The following is a 22,271-nucleotide window of genomic DNA, read 5'->3' on the forward strand; positions in this document are numbered from 1 at the left end:
TTGCTCCAGTTTAGGAGGTGCATACAGAAAAGTAGTCCTTTACAGTACAGGAATATCTGGAAGGTATATGAGCAAGAGCTGCTAGTGGTGATGTAGCTAGCTATATCAGAAGGCTGAGCTTTGGATCCTGGTATTAAGGTAGAATAAAGTGCTGGTTCTCTGTAATACTTCTGGCCAGTCAAGGTCTCTTCCAGTAGAGAGCAGTCACATGTGGAAAACCCCATTTTCATATACCCCATTGTTATGAACATAGTACCAGAAATGTACATGACCAGACTGTAAGCCCCTTTTCCCTTTTTTTCTCTTCTCATATTCCACCATGAATAGTGGTGGAAAATAGCATTAAGAAGAGTAAGACTCTGGATGATGATGGGAAGATGTCCTGATTTTAAGTGATATCTAGTAAAAAAAAAAATAAGGAGGCCACACTGCTAAGTAAAAGCACATTGTAAAATGTAATCTTTAGTGTTGAATTGGTAGCATATGGTAGAAACGTCTTGTTTGATGCACATACAGCCTTTGGTTTCATGATGTAAAAACACACTGAAACCAAAATTCAGTTAGAAGGAGGAAATCCTAAGTTTGTTTTTTCTCCTGGTGTTATCTTTTTAAAATTGATATTGAATATCTACAGAATACTTGAACTGTCCCATCTACATAGAAATTATAAATCTCAGTTCTTTTTAGTTATCTTAAGTTGAATCAGGTGTAACAAAAAGTGCTACAACTTGTAAGCTGCATTTCTGAAATTTATACTGAAGAATTGTGATCCTGCAGTTAATTTTTTTTTAAAAGCTACTTAATACTTTGTATTAAGTATTGTAATGTATTAATACATTGTATTAATGGAAAACTGAACTAATGGCATAAAACACCACTCCTTAATCTGAGATCTTGGAACAGTTAAGGAGAGGAAGAGCAGGTACTTGATCAATAGTAGTCTCTAATTTGGAGGAAAAAAGCAAAGGAAAAGCAGCACTTTGTTAATTATTTTGCTTGGTTTTGATAAGTGCATGTGTTTTACATCATTATTTTATATTTGGTCCTAGTAAAACGAGTACTATAAAAGGTGTATGTTCACTCAGCAACTTTCCTTTGAACAGATTGTGTGAAATGTTTAACTTTACCTAATTTACATGTGCAAAGGAGAACAATGCATTTTTAATGCCTTTTGTTTCCAACTTGTCCTTTCTTAACATTTATTGTTTCTGATACATTAAAAATGGTAAAAATCTGAACAAGGTTAACATTTTTCTCTTCAAAGTAATTGTTCAGGTGGCTTTTAAATTTATGTATTAAACCATTTAAGAATCACAGCTTGTTAAAATACTCAGTTAATGTATCATTTAACTTTTTACAAGGTTATACATTTCCAGTAGTTTCTTAAGTTTTGGATGCTAAGAGACTGGTTGGAATAGCAAAGAGGTAAGATTTTCAAGTTACAGTATCTTTGAGCTCTGCTGTTTTGTAAACTGCTATAAAATATCATATCACCTACTCTATTCTCTTATCTTTTAATAAAGCTCCTTTGTTATAATGGGCTTATAAGCTGCTAGGTCTGGAAGTTTTTCTGCATTTTGGGCTTGTCAGCTATCAGAGGTACCTTTTGCATCATTCCATCAGCTGTATTATTAGTTCATGTGAGCAGACATCTTGGGTTTTTTCTTTAAAAGTTTTATTTACAGTGGTCAGCTACTTAAGTGAAAGCATCCATGTGCACAGCTACAAACACTTGGTCTGAAAAAAACTTCCCATTGTCTTGAGGGCACATGGTCAGACACTTTGTGCTACACTGCTTTAAAAGGTGAGAGCACCTATTATGTGTAACATGCTAGTTCCTATTTCGCTGCTTATTCTTATTCCTTTGGAAGCTTTTTTTCATCCAGATTAAAAGGCGTTGCTTATTCATTTGCATAGAACACAGTCAGTTCTGCAAAGCAGGCAAGCTTGTAGAATGTCAGTCTTGTGTTTTATTGGTTTCATCTTCATTGGAGCCTGCCTTCCAGCATCGTTATTTCCATTCTAGTGAATACTGTCAGCTTTTTCCTTGCCAGTTTTGTCAACTTATTAAAATTGCTTATGGTCAAGAAACATAAGCACTAAACATTGTTCTGTGACAATTCGGAAAATGACAGTGTCTAATTTCTTTGGTCAAAATAATATCTATTAATGATTTTTATTTGGGGATTTATAGTAGCTCAATAGTTTTCACTGTATTACAGGTTTTTTTGTTGGCAACAACTTTTTGTTTGGTTCTTGTATCTAATTGTAGTGTTCAGTGTGGAGAGTTGCTGTAGTCTTTGGTACGTTGGGTTTTATAAGAATATTTATGGTTCCTGCAGAAAAAGTTCTGTAACTTTATTTGTCTTTGTACCTTAGTATCTTTTTCTTCAGCAGCAATTTTCTGTTTTAATGGAAGCAGCAGAATGTCCTGAAGCAGTTCTTGTTGAGCTCAAGTCTCCACTATGGTTATGGATTGTAGAATTTAACTAGCATTTAAGTATTTGTACCAAAAATGCGAGAGGTCTGCTTTGAGTTCTGTATATGAACAAATACTGAACATCCCCCACAAAGATGGTTGTTTTTCAACTGAGACTCATGCCCAAAGCAGATTGGTAGTCTATAGTGAAATAAGTTTTAATAGGAAGATTGTAGCTTGCCAAAGTGGAAAAACAAACAAACACAGAAAAAAACACACCCAAAACAAAACCCAAATCCATTCTTCACTGCGCCCCACCCCGGGCAAGAGTCTGAACATTTACTGTGCTGTGGATGATACATGTATCCACCACCAACAGTTTCTGTTGGTTATAGTGAGGACTTTGTACCTAGTTTTACCAGATCTCAGAGAGGTGCCCTAACTACTAGCTTGGGAGGATATCTCCATCTCTATTGAGTAGGAGGTGGTGGGCATGGTGAGGATCATCAAGAAGTCAGTTTTGTCACGATGCAAAGTAAAACCCTTGAAATATGAACTGTTCCACATAATGTGCTTCTATCTTCTCAGTCTCATTTCTGTTGGCAATTCCCTACCACCATTCCTACCGTCTTTACCTTTAATGAAATTCTAATGCATACTGTAATTTCCTTTCATCTTCATTATAGGTAAAGCTTTCAAAATTGGAGCCTTTGGCTGCTTTTTGTAAAGTATGTAAGTAAAGTGTGTATCTTTTGTCTTTTTAAGGAAAAAAAAAAAACCTAAAAAGGGAAATCTCTGAGAATTTGCTATTTAATTACCATAACCTTACAAGCAGAGATGCAAAAGTCAGTGTCAGTCAGTGAGTCTGTCTCGCTTGTACTTATGAGCAATTCCTATTTTTTTGTTATTAAATGCATTTGTGTTTCAACTTACAGTAAGGGGTGTGTGGGTGTGTATACATAGTGTTTTCAATTACTGCTGGACCTTGATTTTTTTTTTTCTTTTAAACCATATTCAATCTGTTGAACATTTTTGATTCTTTGAAATCATGTCTTACATAATTCTGTAAACTGCTTTTTTCAAGAGCTGATAAATTCTTGATATGTGATTAGGTTATTCTTCAGATCCTCTGAAGCCACAAATCTTCCTCTCTGAAATGTGCCCTATGCTGTGACATTGCCGTCTGCACTGCCATCCTTGAAATCATGGAGGGTCATCAAGTAAAAGTGTTTTTCTTATACAGGGCTCCCTTTCTAGAGAAATAAAGTAAATGCGTGGACATGTAAAAACTTGCAAAGTTGACTGGCTCCTAAGAAAAAAAACCTGATTAATTCTCCCACAGATATGTCAGCTCTTTAGCACAATCAGGGTCTAGTGTGGTTGTAATGTCACCAGCAGAGTGGGAGAGTTGAGAATTCAGAGAATCTAAATTAAATTCAGTAAGGTTTTAGCTAATCTTACCTTGAAGTTCTCACTACACTAAGTTTGCAAAATACAATTTTCTGGAACTTATGAATTCTGAAAATACTTGCAGCTTCAACATACTTAATTGTGCGGGACTAGTAAATATGTTTTTTCTTCTGCAACTTTGAAAGGTCACCTCAGTAAATTTCTGGATAAAGTTTGCTGAATGGTTGTAGAAGAGTTGAACAGGTGTAAGATGATTTTACTTTCTATGTACTAACAGTTTGCTGGTATGCTTTTCTTGTTCACTGTTCTTATATTTAAACTTCCATTTCATACTGAAGTAATTTTGGTGCATAAATGGAACTTGTGGATCAGGAAAGCTTTCTTTTGTAAAATGCCTTGCACTCCTGTATTACAATCAACACGAGTAATATACTTGCGTAGATAATGTCGACGTGTAAAAGGCATGATGCTTCTGAATTACCTGGATGTTGTACAGGCAAATAGCACCATCCTCTGGCATTACAATATTAGTTAAGAATTAAACCTGAAATTGCTGTCTGTTATTTTTGGAAATTCAATATAATTGCAATAGAAGGTACATATTGTACTTTCAGTTTTACATACTCATTTTGGGCCAAGGTTTTAACAGAAATTCTGGTAATTTGCATGGACTCTGTGTATTCTGTTCAACTATGTGACTAGTTAACGGGGATATCTTTTTAGGGTTACCCTGCCCATAGTGCTGACTCTGCTCTTTACATGACCATTTATGGTAGAAAGTTGCACTTCAGAAATATCGGACCAAGCTTTTTCTAAATCTCAGTGAAAGACAATTCACAGTCATTTAAGAAAAATTCGTTGAATTAGAAAACACCACCAACGACTTACGGTTCTGTATGTGTGGGAGAGTAAAGGTGCTGTTATAGAACAACTGCAAATGTCTTAATAAATTATTTTTACAGCAGATTGTAGCTTCAGTTACGGATTGAGAAGGGGCATCATTGGCATTGTTAGAGTACAAAGCAATACACCTCCCACAAATAAGGTTTCAGTAGTTGCAGGATGAGTTGTACGCAGTTACGATTATGTGAAGGACTGGATTTTAGTCCATTTAACTCTAAGCACTAGGCATGAGAAATACCACAGGGACATTCTTGTCAAAAACTTGACGGATAAGAAAGTCACTGTTTTGATTGTTGTGAATTCCTATTGGACCTTTACATAGTTACGTATCGGAAGCATCAAAAGGAGGCAGATGACATTTGTGTAACCTCTAGAAGAAAACAGACACCCCCCCAGTCCACCTTTCTGTACAGCAGATCTCCGTTCTTTTACATGGGAGGGGTTGTCTTAGTGAAACTGGAAATCTTGAGAGTTTTACTCCAGTGACAGTGCCTTTCTTTCCTCTAATATATTAACTGAATGTAAACCAGACCAATTATCTATGTTTCTGGAAAGACCATACCAATGGTCTTCATATAGAGCTGAACTATGCATTCCTTTGTTGACATGTGTTGCTTAAACGTAACTTCTTAGAGATAGATGCTGATTGGAATGTTGTATTGAGCATCCCAATGTTGAGACATACAGTTTAATTTGCTAAACCACTGAATGCTTACAGCTGTAATAGAGGTCAGTAAAATGTTTTATGTAAAAATATATATTATACTGTTCTCTGAGACATTAGCTTTTTGTGGGGCATCAGATACTCTAAATTAAATGAACACCATTCAATAGAATGATTGCAATAAAGAAAAGAGTCACAGAGGAAAAAATAGCTTTTATAGGTAACGTTAATATTGTGCTGTTTGAGTATTGAACACAGGTAATTTGAGTAAGTCCTGATGGCCAGAAAGGTTCCATGGGAAGGTGTTTGTTGCAGGTAAGAGCAGCAAGAGAATGCAGAAGGACCTGACTGCTGTATTCTGTATCATTTGGCTTCAGTTGGGGAGGAAGTCTTGGTGGCAGGAGAAATGATGAGACTCCAGAAATTTTGACTAAGTTCCAGGCAGGGGAGAAAATGTGTTGTTGCCTTGTTATAGTATATTCCACCCCATCCACTTCAACCTGATCTAATGTCAGTGTCTGTCCTTCTCATCTTCTAATTTATTTAGTCATGTTCAATTTTTTTCGTTTAATTCCTGTTTGTGCCCTAAACACAACATTTCCTCATGTCTTTCCAAGTTTTTCATTGCAGTTCCATTTTTTTCCACTTCATCATTCCAAACCCCTTATCTAAACCATTCCCAGTTTACTACCTATTTTCCAGTCATTGGCCGTGATTGTTTTTCACATTCACTTTTCTCTACCCATAGTTTGAGTTCATTTTCAGTTCTGATCCTCTTCTGCTTCCTTTGTTCATGTTCAGCTCTCTGTGTAACTTGCCACCGCATATGTGGCCTCTTACTTTCTCGCTCTCCTTACACATGATTTTTCCCCAAGTTAGGTTGTTAATTAATATTGTCAATTTTTTCGTGGGCAATGTAGCTGTCATTTCAATTTCTCTGATTAATTGATTTTCATTCTTACGGTCCTTGTCTGTCCTTGATAATTTGTTTGTCTTGCTGCTTGCCATTACTCACTACACTGTTGGTTTTTGTTCTTGCCCCCCAGTTTTCTTACTTTTTATGATTATCCAGATTCACCCCTCCAGTTTACTGATGTGGTAGGAAACTACAGAGAGCACGGGAGAGGTAGGATTTGCTCTCGGGTGACACAACCGAGTCCAGCCTGGTCAAAAATAGCCACAGCTATTTTATATATAGTAGTATAACTACATACTGAATGTTCATGAAGTATTTTGGGGATTTATTTGTTAAAACTTAAGCCATAAGAGCACGTGCAGACTGTTTTCTGAGGCCAAATTGAGTGGATTTTCAGAAGGTGAAAAGATCACTTGGGGGATTTTATTTATGCAAATAATATCTTTTTCAGCTACTATTTTTGAAAATAAACTATTCTGTGTGATCTCTTCCCTTCCCATTTCCCTGTTCTCCCTGTCTGGAAGGAAAAAAGAAAAGTCAGCTCCAGGCAGGTACCTCACTTGAACAAATTCATTTTTGCACTAAAGCATTCAAATTGTTGAAAGTTGCAAGCATTTAAAGCTCGTAAAGCCTGAGCAATGAGAGGTGCCAGCTAACTGGAAGAGGTGAGGCTGCCAGCCCTTCTGACTGTGCCTGCTGCACATCCAGTTGTTGCAGCTGCATGTAGTGAAGCAAACTGTTTCTGGAACTTCAGTCCTGGGGTAGCAAGTTGCGCTGTTCATGTGGACAGAGAACTGGCCTGTGTTGGAGATACTCGGGAATATCACTCGAGAGCCTGCTGTATCCCTCCTCCCTCCTACTGTATCAAGCCTTAAAAACAAAACAAAAAAATGCTTGTAGTCAAGTGCAAGTGGATTTTTTTTTTCAGAATTTTTCAGTGAAAATGCCTATTCCCAGTTTCATGAAAAAAAAAAAGTCATATTCACCATCTGAAACTTTGCAGAGAAGGTAATACAAAACAACAAGACAAAGTTACCTGGAAAACCCCTGACTGTGGTTTCTATTAGGAAATAACCTTTCTTTTAAAAAGAAAAAGTTCAGTGTTCTTGTTTGGAGAATTGTTTTCAGTAGTATCTTTAGAATGGCTGTGTCTCAGCTCTGGGGTGTGACTTAGCAAGTTGCCTTTTCTATTATTTTGGACTGTTACATTACTTCATAAGTGCTGTGGATGTTCGGTAACATTCATTTGTATATTGCAGTTCATAGTATAATGTCACACATTTTCCTAAAAATGAGTATTTTGAACTGGTATAATTAAAATAGTAAAATAACATCTAATTTTGAATTTCTTCATGTGTGGAATTTTTATTAGAGCTAGGTGGTGTTTCTTTGCTCTCAGATGTGCTCCTTGGAGGGCTGCTGATGTTTCTAGTAGGAGAGAGTTTTCTGAATAATTTAATTTTTCCTTTCACAATTATCCTATATTGCTTTATATATTTGCATAAGAATGGATTTCTGTATGTTGAACTTATTTCTCACACGTATAACAGACTTTGTCAGCGATCTGTTACATCCAAAGAAATTTAAATGATGGGCTATAGGGATGAGTGCATGGCAAATTACATGCAGGCAGAATGTTTTAAAGGTTAGCGAACTATGTAAATTTAGGAAATCTGGGATATTCTAAGTTCAGTAATTGTGTTATGTACTGGTAGGACATGGTTGAGAGTCCTGGACTTCCCAGCACTGTGATGTGTTGATAATACTACTACTCACTACCACTGCCACTGAAGATGCACTGTGCTCTGTGGCAAACTTAACTAAACTGTGCTGCAAGTTCCTGCATGTCCTACAGCATTTTGTGGAATTTGAGTGTCAAATAATTCAGCTGAATTATTAAAAAAAATTAGTATTATATCTCTTTAATTTGACAATTTTTTATATTTACTTATGTTATTGTTTTTCCTCTGTGCTATGAAATGTGAAGGGAAAAAAATACAATTATACCATTTTTAAGGCAAATTAAAGGTTTTAATTAAAGGCTAGAAGCTTGTGAGGTCTATGGCATAAATAGAAGGATATAAACAGTTTCACATTTGTCAGCTGGGATATGTTACAGTCAACATTTTGAAATAGCTGATTACAATGATGGATGGATGTATTAGATGTTGATATAAACCCACATACATGTGGGCAAACAGGATACATGCTTCAGAGCATGACATTGTATGTAATCAGGCTGGCATCTCTGCATCTGGTTGTCTAATGTGTAGTCCATATTTGGAATATTTTCACAATTGTAGGGCCTTAAAATTAGTTTTAAATCATAGCACAGCATATAGGAAGGGAGGTATTACCTTGATAGAGGCCTCAGTTATTAAATCTGCTTTTGGGACACAACCGTGTCTTGTCTGTGCTTCTGTTGTTACTAATAAACCCAATGTTGCGCTGCCAGTAGTGTATGCAAAAGGTATTTTTTTTTTATCAGTGAGTCAGGAAACATATCTGGATCAAGTGCGTGACATGGTGCACAAAACCAGCACAAAAACAGTGCACTGTCTTGTCTTTTATGCAGTTGGTGTCTGTTGCTGTATAATCAGTAGAGAAATAGAAAGTCTGTAGCAGAGTAAGGGATGCAAACTTGTGGATCAGAAGGCATGGTGTTACATGTATATTTTTCCATGGTAGTGCTGATTTAGGCAGCACTAGGAGTAAATTAATTCTGCCTCTTGTCAATAGCATCTAGGCTCCCCAGCCCCATTCAAAATTGAAATAGTGTGCAGCCACCTTCTTTTAAGTGCTCATACTACTCTTGAAAATAGAAGAATCAATATAAACCAAGTAAAAATTTCAAAAGCATGTGAATGACTAAAGCTTTAAAGAAAAAGAAACTGCAATCTGGCCACAGTTAATTAGCACATAATTCCCTTGGAGGTGCATTCCTTTGCCAGTGCTGAAACACTGGTAGTAGTCGTTTTGTGTGGAGACATGGATTTATTTAAATGGGATTGCCGTCTGCAAAAGCACAGACTCAAGACATGCCTAACACGTTGACATTCTTCCTGTCTTGTTTTTTCAAGCTGAAGTCAGGTGTATTAAAAATTCTTGTTCATCTTATCAGAAGCAGGCTTCTCTGCGTGGTGATGTAGTTGAGGCTGTTATACAATTTGATGCGGGGAAGACAAATTGGGAGAAGCCTCCATGTATAGGAATCAAAAACAATGGCATTTTGTTTCTATTGTTGAAAAGGTATGGCCATCTGAATGAAGCCAGTGTGGATTTAAATACCCAGTGCTAGTATGCATTTTTCCAAATATGCCAATATCACTTCACTTGGTATTGACATGTCTTTCTTGACATAGTGGTTGTTTAACAGAGTTTTGTTGTTTTTATGAGCCTGGGAACAGAGTAGACTGACAATCAGCTCTTCCAAGTACTGAAGCATAACTTCTGTACCTTCAACAGAATTAGAGAAAAGACTGATTTTTATCTTCCTGTTACTTTCAATGTAAGTATATAAATGAAAGAAAACTGAAAAAAGAACTTCTCAAGCCTGTTACGTATGATACAGAAGCCAAAATAATTTTTTGATTTGTTTGTTTAAATCTTTTACAGGTTACTCCTTACAACCATTTTTACAAAGGAGATCCAAAACCTAGGGAGTTGCTTACAGTAAAGGAAGATGACTATATCCATACACTGTTGCTATTCCAGCTTGAACACCCAGAGAGACTGTTTTAATTTTTAAAGACTGTCCCTGTGTTTTACTTGCTTTCTGCAAGTAAATATGTGTCTACATCCTGTTTATCAGTCTGCAAATACTTTATTGTGCCATCAGATTTTAGGGTTGTACTTGTAGTAATTTTGAAGTTACAGCAGGTCTTGTTAGTAATACTTCTTGACTAAATCAAAAGGCTTTCAAGTCAGAAGATCAACTGGCAGTCATAGGAAAGGTATAAGCAAAGAGAAGAAAAAAGGGAAGAGAGCTTTCATTGTCAAGTTGTCACACACTGCCATAGTTGTACTGGAGTAACATCAGTGCAGGTCTGTCCCCCTCAGTGTTCAGTTGATCCCAGTTGAATACTGAGACAAGGTGTATCAGTGTATGTTTTGTTTTGTAATAGTGTTTGACTCATAGCTACAGTATGCTTTAAGTACTCTGATGTCAGTCTTAAGTACCAAATATCTCCCTGAAAACTACTTTGCTTAAAATAGGCTAGAAGTTTTGTTTTTTAAGCATTCTGAATTGTTAGAACTATCATGCTTGTCACAAGCCTTTGCAGTTTTGCAAATTATGAATGTGTACTTTGTGTTTTCATGGAGGGAAATTTTTTTTAAATTTTCCTAGTGTTAATTTAGTGAAATGCCAGAATTTTTTATAGGGAGGCCTCTTCAGAAAATCTCTTGCTCTGCAGTTTGACACCATTGGCCAATCAGTGCATTTACTTGCATGTGATCCACTCTTATTTTTGCTTTTTGCAATGCTAGAGTAAGTGAAACGTAGCAAGGGGGTACTGGGGCTTCTTTAGGAGCTTATGAAAGATGTGTCTGTCTTTGTCTTTATTTTATGTGTACTCATGATTTAGGAAACATATTGTTATTGAATTACTTAGGTATGTGTTTAAGAATGTCCAAATGGCAGTAGGCATGAAGAACTTTATGAAGCCTTTCTTGGCAAAAACTTATATATCCCTTATATCCTTTCCCTTCAGAGGTTAATTTTCCTCACATTTGCTCTTGCCCTAATCAGATTGGGATTACTGCTACAGTTTTTCCAAGTTTTGTAGTGCACTTCAGTTGCCATAGGATACTCTGCTTGTTGATTAAGAAGTGTTTTAAGGATTGTATCAGTATTGTGCATTGACTTCCTTTTAGTTCCAAGGTGCAGTTTAAGGATTTGCATATGATCTGTTAAGTGCTGAATAGCTTTTGCTTTGCCTGCCAAAGCAGATAAGAATTTATCCTGCAGTTTTCTCAGGTGCCCTATAGATTAGATAGTAAAGCATAGTCCTTTCCTGGCCTTGTGTCCTTTGTAATGAAGCATATAATTATTAATCTTTAATGGTGCCTGCAGTGCACAAAAGACAGACTTGGACCTTATTTCAAATGCACTGCTTGATGTTATTGTACTTGGTTATAAAGACATTGAAGTCAGGAAATTATATTTGGCACTTCTGTCAGTAGTGTTACTAATAATTCTTGCATTGTCTTTGCATCTATTTGAATGCCACCATTCCAGAATTACCTTCTGTGGTTTGGTTTGTCTTTATATGATCCCGGTATGCTTCCTTGCGTCACCTATGCTGAAGTATTAGTGCTTTATAAGAATAAATAAATAAACCACCCAAACTGTCTGTGCTGGCGATGGACAATTACTTTCTCTTGTTCTTTGTAATTTTATTTTTGTATCTTATTTCAACATTTAGTGTTTCCTGATCTCTACTTCTAAATTTCTGTGTTTTCTGTGTCAAATACTTGATTCGATGAATGTATTCTCCTCGTACATTTAACTCTGGATCAGTGTCAAACACCCCAACAGTATTTGTACAGAGTGAAGCTTAATTTCTAAATTGATTAGAGAAGATGTATTTTGTAAAACCTTTGACTTTTGGGTTATATGTAGCAAATATTGCTAATAGTTTGCAAGTTATTTTCAGGTTATATGACTGAATTGTTACCTTGGTTTCTTTCAACTAATCTAATTTCAATTTAATTGTGTTTTTTGTGATTTAGTTCCTAGCAGCGAGATTTCAAACGTGGTATTTTCTGAGTTAACTGTAATTGAGCTTTCAAATGACATGTATAGCATTCATATTGAACTGGCAGTTGAAAGTGATGGCTGCTTGAAAATTGTTAGAATTGAAGTGGTGAAAAAACATAGCAAGTTGGCAATAAAAGTAATGTAATTTTTACTATAACTCAAGTGATTAACTATTTATTAAAAAATGCCGTATGCGATCTATGTAGGAGTTTGAAGATGAAACAAAATCTTTGTGCTTAACTAGTAGTCCTTGTCCAGTGATCTGAGAATTTTATATTCTGAATCTTTACTATTTGCTTGTCAGTCACATAATTTGTGGTTATTGTAAACCATGATTTGTGCTGTTGCCTTTATTCCTCTTACTATTTTTCTTATTTACAGTGTAATTGGTATGCAACTATTAATGATATACATCCAGACTACTTCTTCCAAAGATCTTAGGGTTGCATATAAATAAAATTAGTATCAGCAGATAAGGGAAATGAAGACCAAGTCATCAATTAAATAAGAATGTCTGAATCTATAGTGCGATTGTTTAGAAAAGGTTGCATAGCAGCTTTGTTGGTATGCTGTCTATTATAGCCTTGTCTATGGTATTCTGTTTCCTTATCTGAAGTCTTCATCGCAGCCTTTATACACTTTTTATATAACCTGCAAAGCAATATGATTCTGTTTTTTTAAAAGTGTAGCCATCATACTTTAGAATGCATTAAAGAGTTAACCTAAACGAGCAGGACCAAATGACTCCAACAGTTGATCTTACAGTAGTCATCTAAAATACTTAAAAGATTAACTTGTTATTCAAAATAAGTTTTCACTTGACTGACTATCTGAATTGGTCTATCAATGGAAAAGTAGCAGCATTTTTCTAGTTTTTCAGATACATCTTTAGGTGAAGATTGTTTAAAACTTGCAGCTTAGTTCTGAATTCGTGTTATTGTTTTACTTTCCTGCGTGTGTAACATCCTTCAGAACACAAGGTACAACTGCTGTTACTCGCACTGTAAAGCTGGATGTCTTTTTCCTTGAAGGGAGAAGGGATCCAGACATATTAAAGACTGAATTGTGGAAAGAGAAGAGCTGACTTACTACTTTTATTTAAACTTCCCTTCCACAGAGTAAATTATTTATTTTTTTTTGATAGCTTGACAAGAAGCTGTAGTTTCACAAAATTAAGAATGAACCTTGCTGTAATTTATGGTAAAAATTCATACCTTTAAAGTAATTAAGTTACTCAACTTTGGTAATTATTTCTAAATAACCTTTCAATTAGCTGGCTTTTGGGTATTGCTTGGCTTCTTCGGTGTAATTCTGTAAAACAGACAACTTTGTTTCCAGGTTTCACGGAAGGCCTGGTAGCCCACACATATGTAGCTTGTGCAGCTGCTAGCAGTACCTGAGGTAGACGTACTTTTACCTTACAGTAGCCTTGAGGCACCACAATGTTAAGGCAAAAGAAAAACTCTTTAAGAATTAATCTGATCAACTAGTAAACAGTTGCAAAGCATTTCTTCATCCTAGTATTGCATGAAATATTTCTGGCATCCTGCAGAACTGCTGTGAATAAAACTCTTGAATGGTGTAGATGTCATGTGAATGCTTGCAGAGACAGATTTTCACAATAAATATAACTGTTCATGGATTATTTTGAATAAGTGTGTAATATATGCAAGTAAGACACTGAAGTGTGAGAATTCATTATCACAGACCAGTATCTTTGGGTTGAAGTAATGTAACTTGTTAAACTTTAACACCTGTTAGTTGTAACCTTAAGTTCAAACTTACTTTTTGTCTATCACTAGGAAAAACAAGAGATTCCCAGTCAGCCAGAATGGAATCTGAAATTGTGCCAAAAGTTACCAAAATGACAGTGTCTGGAAAGAAACAATCTATGGGATTTGAAGTTCCATGGTAAGCCAAGCCCTTGTACATCAAGGTACATCAGCAGCGCTTCTTTCAGACTGATGCACCTGTAGCAAGTTTTCTTTTTTTTTTTCTATTTTTTACAGCAGTTTTAGTGTCACTCTCCAGAACTAACCATCTCAGCTTCTTGTTTGACTCAGAATTACTTTCAGAAGATGGTACCTCACGTTTTGAGTTTAACAAATCCTTTCGCTATGAATAGTGCAGAGAGATATCAGGTAGTCAGATTATTTAAACATCCGTTTCATAGAATACTGAACTTTCTTGGGGTTCGTTTATTTTAAATTTAGTTCTCTAAGTGGAATTATGAAATCAATAAATCTTAACTGTAATTGCTTGTTCTTCAAAGGAAGTAATACCTTTAAGAATAATTTATGAGGAAAACAATCACTCATGGCTAAACTTTGCCTTCCTCTGCAGCTTTTATTAACTTTAACAGGTGTTCAGGGTACAACTGTTGTAGAGAAGAAATGGGTCCTCCTTATACTTTAGCTAAATTAGAGTGGTTGAGCAGTAGTTCTAATTTTATTCTGACTTGGAACTGTTGGGGGGATGTCTTGGGAGAGCATGAAAACAGACATCTGGATCAGAGTCTACCTACAGCAGTAGCCACTAGTGAATGAGAAATGTCATTACATGTAGCGTTCTGTGTCTCTCCACCATTTTTTGCGGGGGAGAGGATTATGCTGTTTGGATTTTTCTTACTTGGATGTGCTTATTCTGGTTTTGAACCTAATCTTATAATAACCACCTAGTCTGTGGCAAGAAGTTCCATAGTTCATCCTCAGGAAAAAAATTTACAAGGGTAAGCAGTGCCAACACCCCCACCTCATCCCAGTTGTAGTTCTGACCTGGAAAGCATTTTTGCGAGTAAGAGGGCAGCATGGTCTTTATTTTACAGTGTTTTGTGCATGTTTGATAAATGAGTGGAAAGTAAGCAGTTGCATCTACTTAGTCTCTTAAGCACATTTAAAGCTGATGTCCTTATTCCATTTATACTGCTAAATGCCATTGCTGAGAGACATCACTTTCATTCAGCTACTTAGATGCAGTACGCTCCAAATGAAAAACATCTGGGCCTTTCAAAATACTCTTTCTGTGCAGTTTAAGTTTTGCAATATATAAAAGGGAACATAATTTATTTCCCCCCCTTTGCCTTTGCTGATCCGTGTCTGTGGGTGTGACAACTGGACTTGATCATGAAATTCCTATCAACATGGCACCTTCATCTCTGGTGTTTCTACTACACTTCTTATAAGTTGGAGTTTTTCATAGGAACTTTGGTGGATTAAATTAATTTGGATAGACATTGACAAAAACAAAGGAATCTTAAGTGAGTGAAAAAGATCTGCCAGCTAATCTTGGATAGTAGTGATTGAATTTTTTAGCTGTAATAATGACTACTTGGAATGTTTGTTTATAAAACAGAGCATATAGAGAATTTTTCTATCTCTGATACTTATTTACCAATTTAGCAATTACCACATCTTGTGTATGTGTGCCTGCTCCATAGGGAAGGAGGAGATGTGAAGAATGCTTCCTCATCTGTAGACTGGAGTAATTCCTGGATAGGCTAGTGATGACTCAGTCTCTGAGGAAAGATGGTTGGCTGTAACATGGTTCTCAGCTACTCTGCTTCTTTTCAGGGACCCTAAAACAGTTTGTATCATGCTTGCTTCCAGTTTAGTGACATACTATTTTTTTTTGTGATGGAAAAAAATTAAGCCTTCAGGACCTGCTGGTAATCCATTTGGATAAATCCTCAATATTGGGAACATATTTTTTTAATTCACCTCACTTATTTATTGAAATACTAATTAAGAACAAGCCTCTTTTGCATCCAATTTCTACAGCAGATTAGGCATTTAGCTTTAAGTGGGAGGAATGGGTAAGTGGAGTGATATGTAAAAGAGCATGAGATTTGGAGAAATTTGGAAGAAAGCACAATTTGAATTGTATAGTTACCTGCATGTCTAAAGACCCCTGCTTCAAGGAGTCCGTCATGGCTTCCTTTCTTCTTTTGTCCTACAGGCCACTGTAGAAGCACTGCCAAGGCACTAGGACCTTGACATGAATAATGGGGGTGGATGCCTTGACCGTATTTGCATCATATTTTTCCTTCTCTGCTGTAAGACAGTGGCATTTGCTTTCCTGATTTTTTTCCTAACGGTTGGAGCTTGACTTTCCACAGTCTCTGCCTAAAGTCTGTGCTAAATATATTGTGCTTAGGTGAAGCGCTAGCATTGTCTTGCAAGCTTGTAATGACTTTGTATGCATCCATTTCTAAACTTGAAAAACAAAGGAAAAGGTGAACCCCTGCCTCAACTCCATGAGTATCAGAGTTGGGTTTTTTCTTCTGCAGTTATCTTGTGGATTATTGACAGCATAAGGATGAGTTGTCATGGGACATAATGAATCTGTGTTTAATAACACCTAAGAGAGGCTCATTCTTTGTCTATGAGAACAGGCTGAGTGAGTTGGGGTTGTTCAGTCTGGAGAAGAGAAGGCTCTGGGGAGATGTTATTGTGGCCTTTCAATACTTACAAGCCCCCTTTAAGAAAGGTGGGGACAGACTTTTTATCAGGGCCTGTTGCGATAGAACAAGGGGTAATGGTTTTAAACTAAAAGAGGGCAGATTTTGACTAGGTAGAAGGAAGGAATTTTTCACAGTAAGGGTGGTGAAACCCTGGCCCAGGTTGCCCAGAGAGGTGGTAGATGCCCCATCCCTGGAAACATTCCAGGTCAGGCTGGATGGGGCTCTGAGCAACCTGATCTAGTTGAAGCTGTCCCTGCTCACTGCAGGGGGGTTGGACTAGATGGCCTTTTAAAGGTCGTTTCCAACCCAAAGATTCTATGATTCTTTTGGCTCTCTTCAGAGCCTTTTTATGTTATCATTGCAGTGATAAATGTACTACAGAGGGTTTATAATAATACAGAGTTCTAAGTACATAGTTTATATCATTAACCAAAAGCATGGTGTTAAAGATTGTTCACAGTAGTTTGGATTCTAAAACACCTGTAACTCTGCCCTTACCCTCAAACCCAAATACTTGTATAGTGTTGGTGCAGACACCGTTAGAAGATGGTTGTATAGTATGTATGAACTAGTTTTTGTTGTCACCTTTTAGGGGATCTTAAAGGACCATGTTTTTAAAACCAGTGGCCTAGCATTAGCAAAAATAACCATTGACTAGCTATTCAGTCTTTATGACTCAATCATATTATGAGGTATGACCTCATAATAATAAATTAATCCTATTTAAAATGAATGGATTAATAGAAGTCATTAATTGCTTTGAGCATTGATAGCCTTTGTTGCTGGGTATTCTTAGTGGGATTGTCTACAGAAAATGGAGTTTGCTCACTTCTGACAAACTGTTTTTGCTCTAGCAAAACTATTTACCAGGCTTTTTCTTTGTGTTAAGTCATGAAGGAAGCCAGAAGAAGTTGTGAGCAAAAAAAGGTGATTGTTTTAACCAGCCTGACCAATATTGTGTAATTAATAATTCTGAAAGAGGAAATAAATGTAGACATTCCTGTAATGACTGTAAGTACTCCGAAAGAGTCGGTTGTATAAAAATAATCCACTAATTGTCCAGACTAAAAGATTGAAAATAATGTTTAAAAGTTAAATTATACAGAGTTATTAAGCTGCAGATAAGCTTCAGCAGATAAGCTTTCAGGTTCTTCATTGAATGCATGCTACTGTGAACATTTCAACAGTTGTGTAAGATTGAGTGTCTTCTAACATGTCTTATAATAACATAGGTTGTATTTCTTAATTTTCCCCAGAAAACAGTGATGTAACCATAACATTTTACTCAGTTTACTCTTACGGTCCTTGTTGGCAAGACAACATAGGAAGTTTCTGGCCTGGCAGTTTTAATTCTGACTAAATGTTCATCCTTGCCAGGCTTTTGTATGTCTGCTGATCTCCTAACAAAAAGCTCTGGTAAGCTCTTTTGGCATTTGTGTATCTTTGTAGAAAGGGTATTCAAGCTTGTCAAGATGAGGTTATATACTGGAGCTTGTCTAAAGCTGTACTTGGTGGTACAGTACAGCTGGTTTCAAAAGGCCAAATACAAAATGCCATAATTGTGTGACCTGAGGCAGTAGTATGATGTAAACCTGTCCTTCTCCTTCAAGTGGTTTAGGATGTTATGATAGGATAAATTCTTTTAAATAGACTTTATACAGAATTGTCTACCCATTATGCAGAAGTGCAGGTACAATCTGTGTCCCTGCAACTGGCATAAACTAAGTTCTTTGCTTAGCTAATTTGAGAAACGTGCTGGTGTGTCCAGCCTTGATGCAAGACCCTAGCCTTGGGTTGTGGAAGTGTAGCCAAAAAAAAAAAAAAAAAAAAAAAAGAGTGCTCACATTTCTGCTATGATGAGATGCTAATTCTGCGTTCAGTCTGAACTTTTCCTAGATTTATTTAGATCATAACTCTTGAACTGATTTGTTCAGTAGATTAACATGTTTGGACTATATTGTTTCCTGAGATATATGTAATGAAAAAGGACTAATACAGAATCACAGAATCATTAAGGTTGGGAAAGACCTTCAAGATCATCAAGTCCAACCGTTAATCCAGCGCCACGATGCCCACACATTTTCTGAACACTTCCAGTGATGGTGACTCCACCACCTCCCTGGACAGCCTGTTCCAATGCCTGACCACTCTCTCAGTGAAGAAATTTTTCCTAATATCCAATCTAAACCTCCCCTGGCACAGCTTGAGGCCATTTCCTCTTGTCCTATCACTAGTTACTGGGGAAAAGAGGCCAACACCCTCGTCGCCACAACCCCCTTTCAGGTAGTTGTAGAGAGCGATGAGGTCTCCTCTCAGCCTCCTCTTCTCCAGACTAAACACCCCCAGTTCCCTCAGCCGCTCCTCATAAGACTTGTGCTCCAGACCCCTCTCCAGCTTCGTTGCCCTTCTCTGGACACGCTCCAGCACCTCAATGTCCTTCTTGTAGTGAGGGGCCCAACACTGAACACAGGATTCAAGGTGCGGCCTCACCAGTGCCGAGTACAGGGGCACGATCACTTCCCTGTTCCTGCTGGCCACACTATTTCTGATACAGGTCAGGATGCTGTTGGCCACCTGGGCACACTGCTGGCTCATATTCAGCCGGCTGTCAACCAGCACCTCCAGGTCCTACGCAGACAGAAAATGAGAAGTCAAATAAAAGCAGAGGTTTCACGATGTGGGACTCTGAAGCACCAAAATAAGTAGGTTTGTTTATGGAAGTTGAAAAGAGGAAAACTGAGAAGTTAATTGTGGTACGTAAACAGAAAATGGAGAGTGAAAAACACACACTGGATATGGAGGCACTTGAGTATGAGAGCCTGCATGAATCCTTTCCATAGAAAGTAGCCACCAGCACAGTGGTACTGTATTGGAAAGGATTTCCATTTTTCCAGGAAGAAGCAGCCTCTTCTCCCTAGATAAAGTTCTAAATACAGTATTTTGTAGCTATTTTCAATATACTGTAATGGTCAGTGGTTTGTATATTGAAGTTTGCTGTGATATAATGTTGTCACACCTATAATAACTTCTTCTGTTCCTGTCTTGCTGCTTATATTAATGTCTCATCTTGGAGCTCTGTCAGGCAGTAAGAAAGCTTTTGGTCTCTTGAAGATGTTACTTAGTGTTTGTTTTTAGTGGTCGCCTTTGCTGTAACAGGTGAAGAATTACAAGAATTGTATTGTATATTTTCAGAACGCTTGTGTAAATTAGGAAAATATCCTCATTTACAAATCACAGAGAAGAAGAGTGAGAGAGTATAAGAGAATAATATATTTAGGGTTATTTACTATAAGGATTAGTATGATGATCTGTGGGAGGATAGGGTGTTAGAGAAAGGGAGTTGGGGAATCCAAATCTCCTTAGTCCTAGATGCCTTCTTTTATGCATAAAACAAATTTTCTCAGTATTGATAAATGTAACTCGTCTGTTACGGCTCTATATAAGCATTGCACTTTAAATTGCAGCTCAGATATGCTTAGTATCTACTCTTTATACTATATGGCTGTTCTCACAATAGAACATCGCTATGTTTCGCTGCAGTACCTGTGTATGTGGAAGCTGTTTTAGGATCGATGCTTCAAAGTTGACTTGGGGTTTTACTTCAGAGACAACTATCTCTCTGTAGTTGTTCTGCACAACTGTTCTTTCCCTCCCTGTTAAAAGAATTGGCTGTGGGAAGCTTTTGTTTATCTGTTTCATGTATTTTACAAGATCATTTCTTATCTTGCTTTTGTGCACAGTGCTTTTCAGACAAGATGTTCAGAGCTGGTATCTGTGCAGTTTGTATTCAGCTGCTTATCGCTTCCACCTTAATGGGCTTATCACATACTCTTTGTCTGGGGCTTACATGATAGTGAAGGGAAAACTCAATTTTTCTCCTATATTTCTACAGCTTCTTTGTCATTTGCATTCCTTGTGTTTTCTTTTTTTTTTTCCCCCTAGTGTGATTGCTGAACAAAATGGCCATGCCAACACGCTTCAGAAAGGACTGTTAAGTGAAGATGCCAGTGTAGCTTCTGGGGTACTTGAGGTGGTCTCAAAATCTAGTCTTTCACCCCAAGTAGTGCAGGTTTCAGAAGACCAGACTTCAGTGCCTACTCCGATAAAAAAGTCAAGCAAGACAAAACCACAAATAGATGTGAAAGCAGAGTTGGAGAAGAGACAAGGAGGAAAGCAACTACTTAATTTGGTCGTAATAGGTAATACTGTTAAATTACATTTTTGACAAACGTAGAGACTAAAAGCTGTGTTGTTTGAATCTGGAAGTGATACAGAAGCAAAACTGTCCTTTCTTTAGGAAAGGGAAATCTCATACTGTTTTTAGTCGCATCTGTTTGCTATTCTTTGGAGGGAGTACATTCAGATATCCTTGAGTAGGACCATAAAGTTGACTTAGCTGCCTTCTGACAGTGTAGTAAAATGTACTTTGGTTTGGTTTCATTCCTGCAGTGTCGTCTTCTTGGTGTGAATTTGGAAGTACTCTATGGCTGTCATGCTAACTGACTATCAATAAACCGTCTTGCTGTATCTCTATCTTACAGGAATGTGAAAATCTATGGATTGCATAAGCATTGTTGGTGCATGTGATTTTCTTATGTTTTGGTGTATTTCTTCTTCTGCTATATTTAAAATGCATAAATTAATAAAATTGATATGATATTTATTTTGCCCCACAGGACATGTTGATGCAGGTAAAAGTACTTTAATGGGTCATCTGCTCTACCTTTTGGGAAATGTGAACAAACGAACTATGCACAAATATGAACAGGAATCTAAGAAGGCTGGCAAAGCTTCATTTGCCTATGCATGGGTCTTGGATGAGACTGGTGAAGAAAGAGAAAGGTAGAAATATTTTTTAATGGGAATTACCTTTTTTTCCTGAAACAGCAGCATTTGTTAGGAAATATCAATCTACTAATAATGCTTTTGTAGAAATATTCTAAATTTTTAAAGATATTTACTCAGTGCTTATTAGCAAATATTTTTCTTTGTCTATATAAAGTATGTGTTATCAAAAGAAAAAATAATATTTGTTGTAAGAAATGTGAATAAAAAATTGAGTATTTCTTCACGTTTCTATACAGTGTAGGACTACAATGTAGAATGCTTCTAGTAGCTGAGTTAGTTCATATAAAGCTGCCTTACTGGTTTATTGCTGCAAAATTTCTCTCAGTTTGGTTATCGTTCTATGGGAAAGTTCTGAGTTAAATTTTCCTATGAAAGGGTGTCAGAATTATAAACTTAGCACTGAAATGTCAGTCCATTACATGTGATTTACATTATGTTGAAAATAAAAATCTATAAATGAATTAAATTAATACATTATATTTGTATTCTTTATAAACTGCCTTTAATTTATTAACTTGAAATACAAAATTTAAAATTAAATTTTATCATATTGAAAAAGTATGTAATGGGGAAACAGTGACGCTAATATAAAAAGTGTAAGACCTTTTGAGAACACTATATGGGAAGCTAAAGACATGATATTCTGTGTTCACAAAATAATAAAAAAAGGCATTTTCTTTTGTGTTTATATTTTTACAATCATTTTTCACCCATGGTTTCATAGCAGATAAGCTCTTCTGGTTGCACAGAAGATGATGCTGATGCTGAAGAACATGGATTAAAGCAGTCCCTATCTAACAAACTCTTGTTGTTTTTAAAGGCAGATACACTTTTCAGTGTCCCTGTATATAGCTAAGCTTTTGCCTATGTGAGCCCTTTCATTTATGAAGT

At 36.6% G+C, this 22,271-nt stretch overlaps 1 protein-coding gene across 1 annotated transcript; it reads left to right on the forward strand.

Annotated features, from left to right (window-relative positions):
* Positions 1 to 12,045: 12,045 nt before the first annotated feature.
* Positions 12,046 to 21,374, forward strand: LOC104621432 (HBS1-like protein; the record flags this gene model as incomplete). The annotated part of the gene is made up of 4 exons (XM_010287920.1): positions 12,046 to 12,192; positions 13,876 to 13,984; positions 20,475 to 20,731; positions 21,209 to 21,374. Coding segments are annotated over 4 exons (679 nt in total), but the record flags the coding sequence as incomplete, so codon positions are not given.
* Positions 21,375 to 22,271: the final 897 nt, after the last annotated feature.

Source organism: Phaethon lepturus, unplaced genomic scaffold (assembly GCF_000687285.1).
Source record: "Phaethon lepturus isolate BGI_N335 unplaced genomic scaffold, ASM68728v1 scaffold45605, whole genome shotgun sequence".
NCBI lineage: Eukaryota > Metazoa > Chordata > Aves > Phaethontiformes > Phaethontidae > Phaethon > Phaethon lepturus.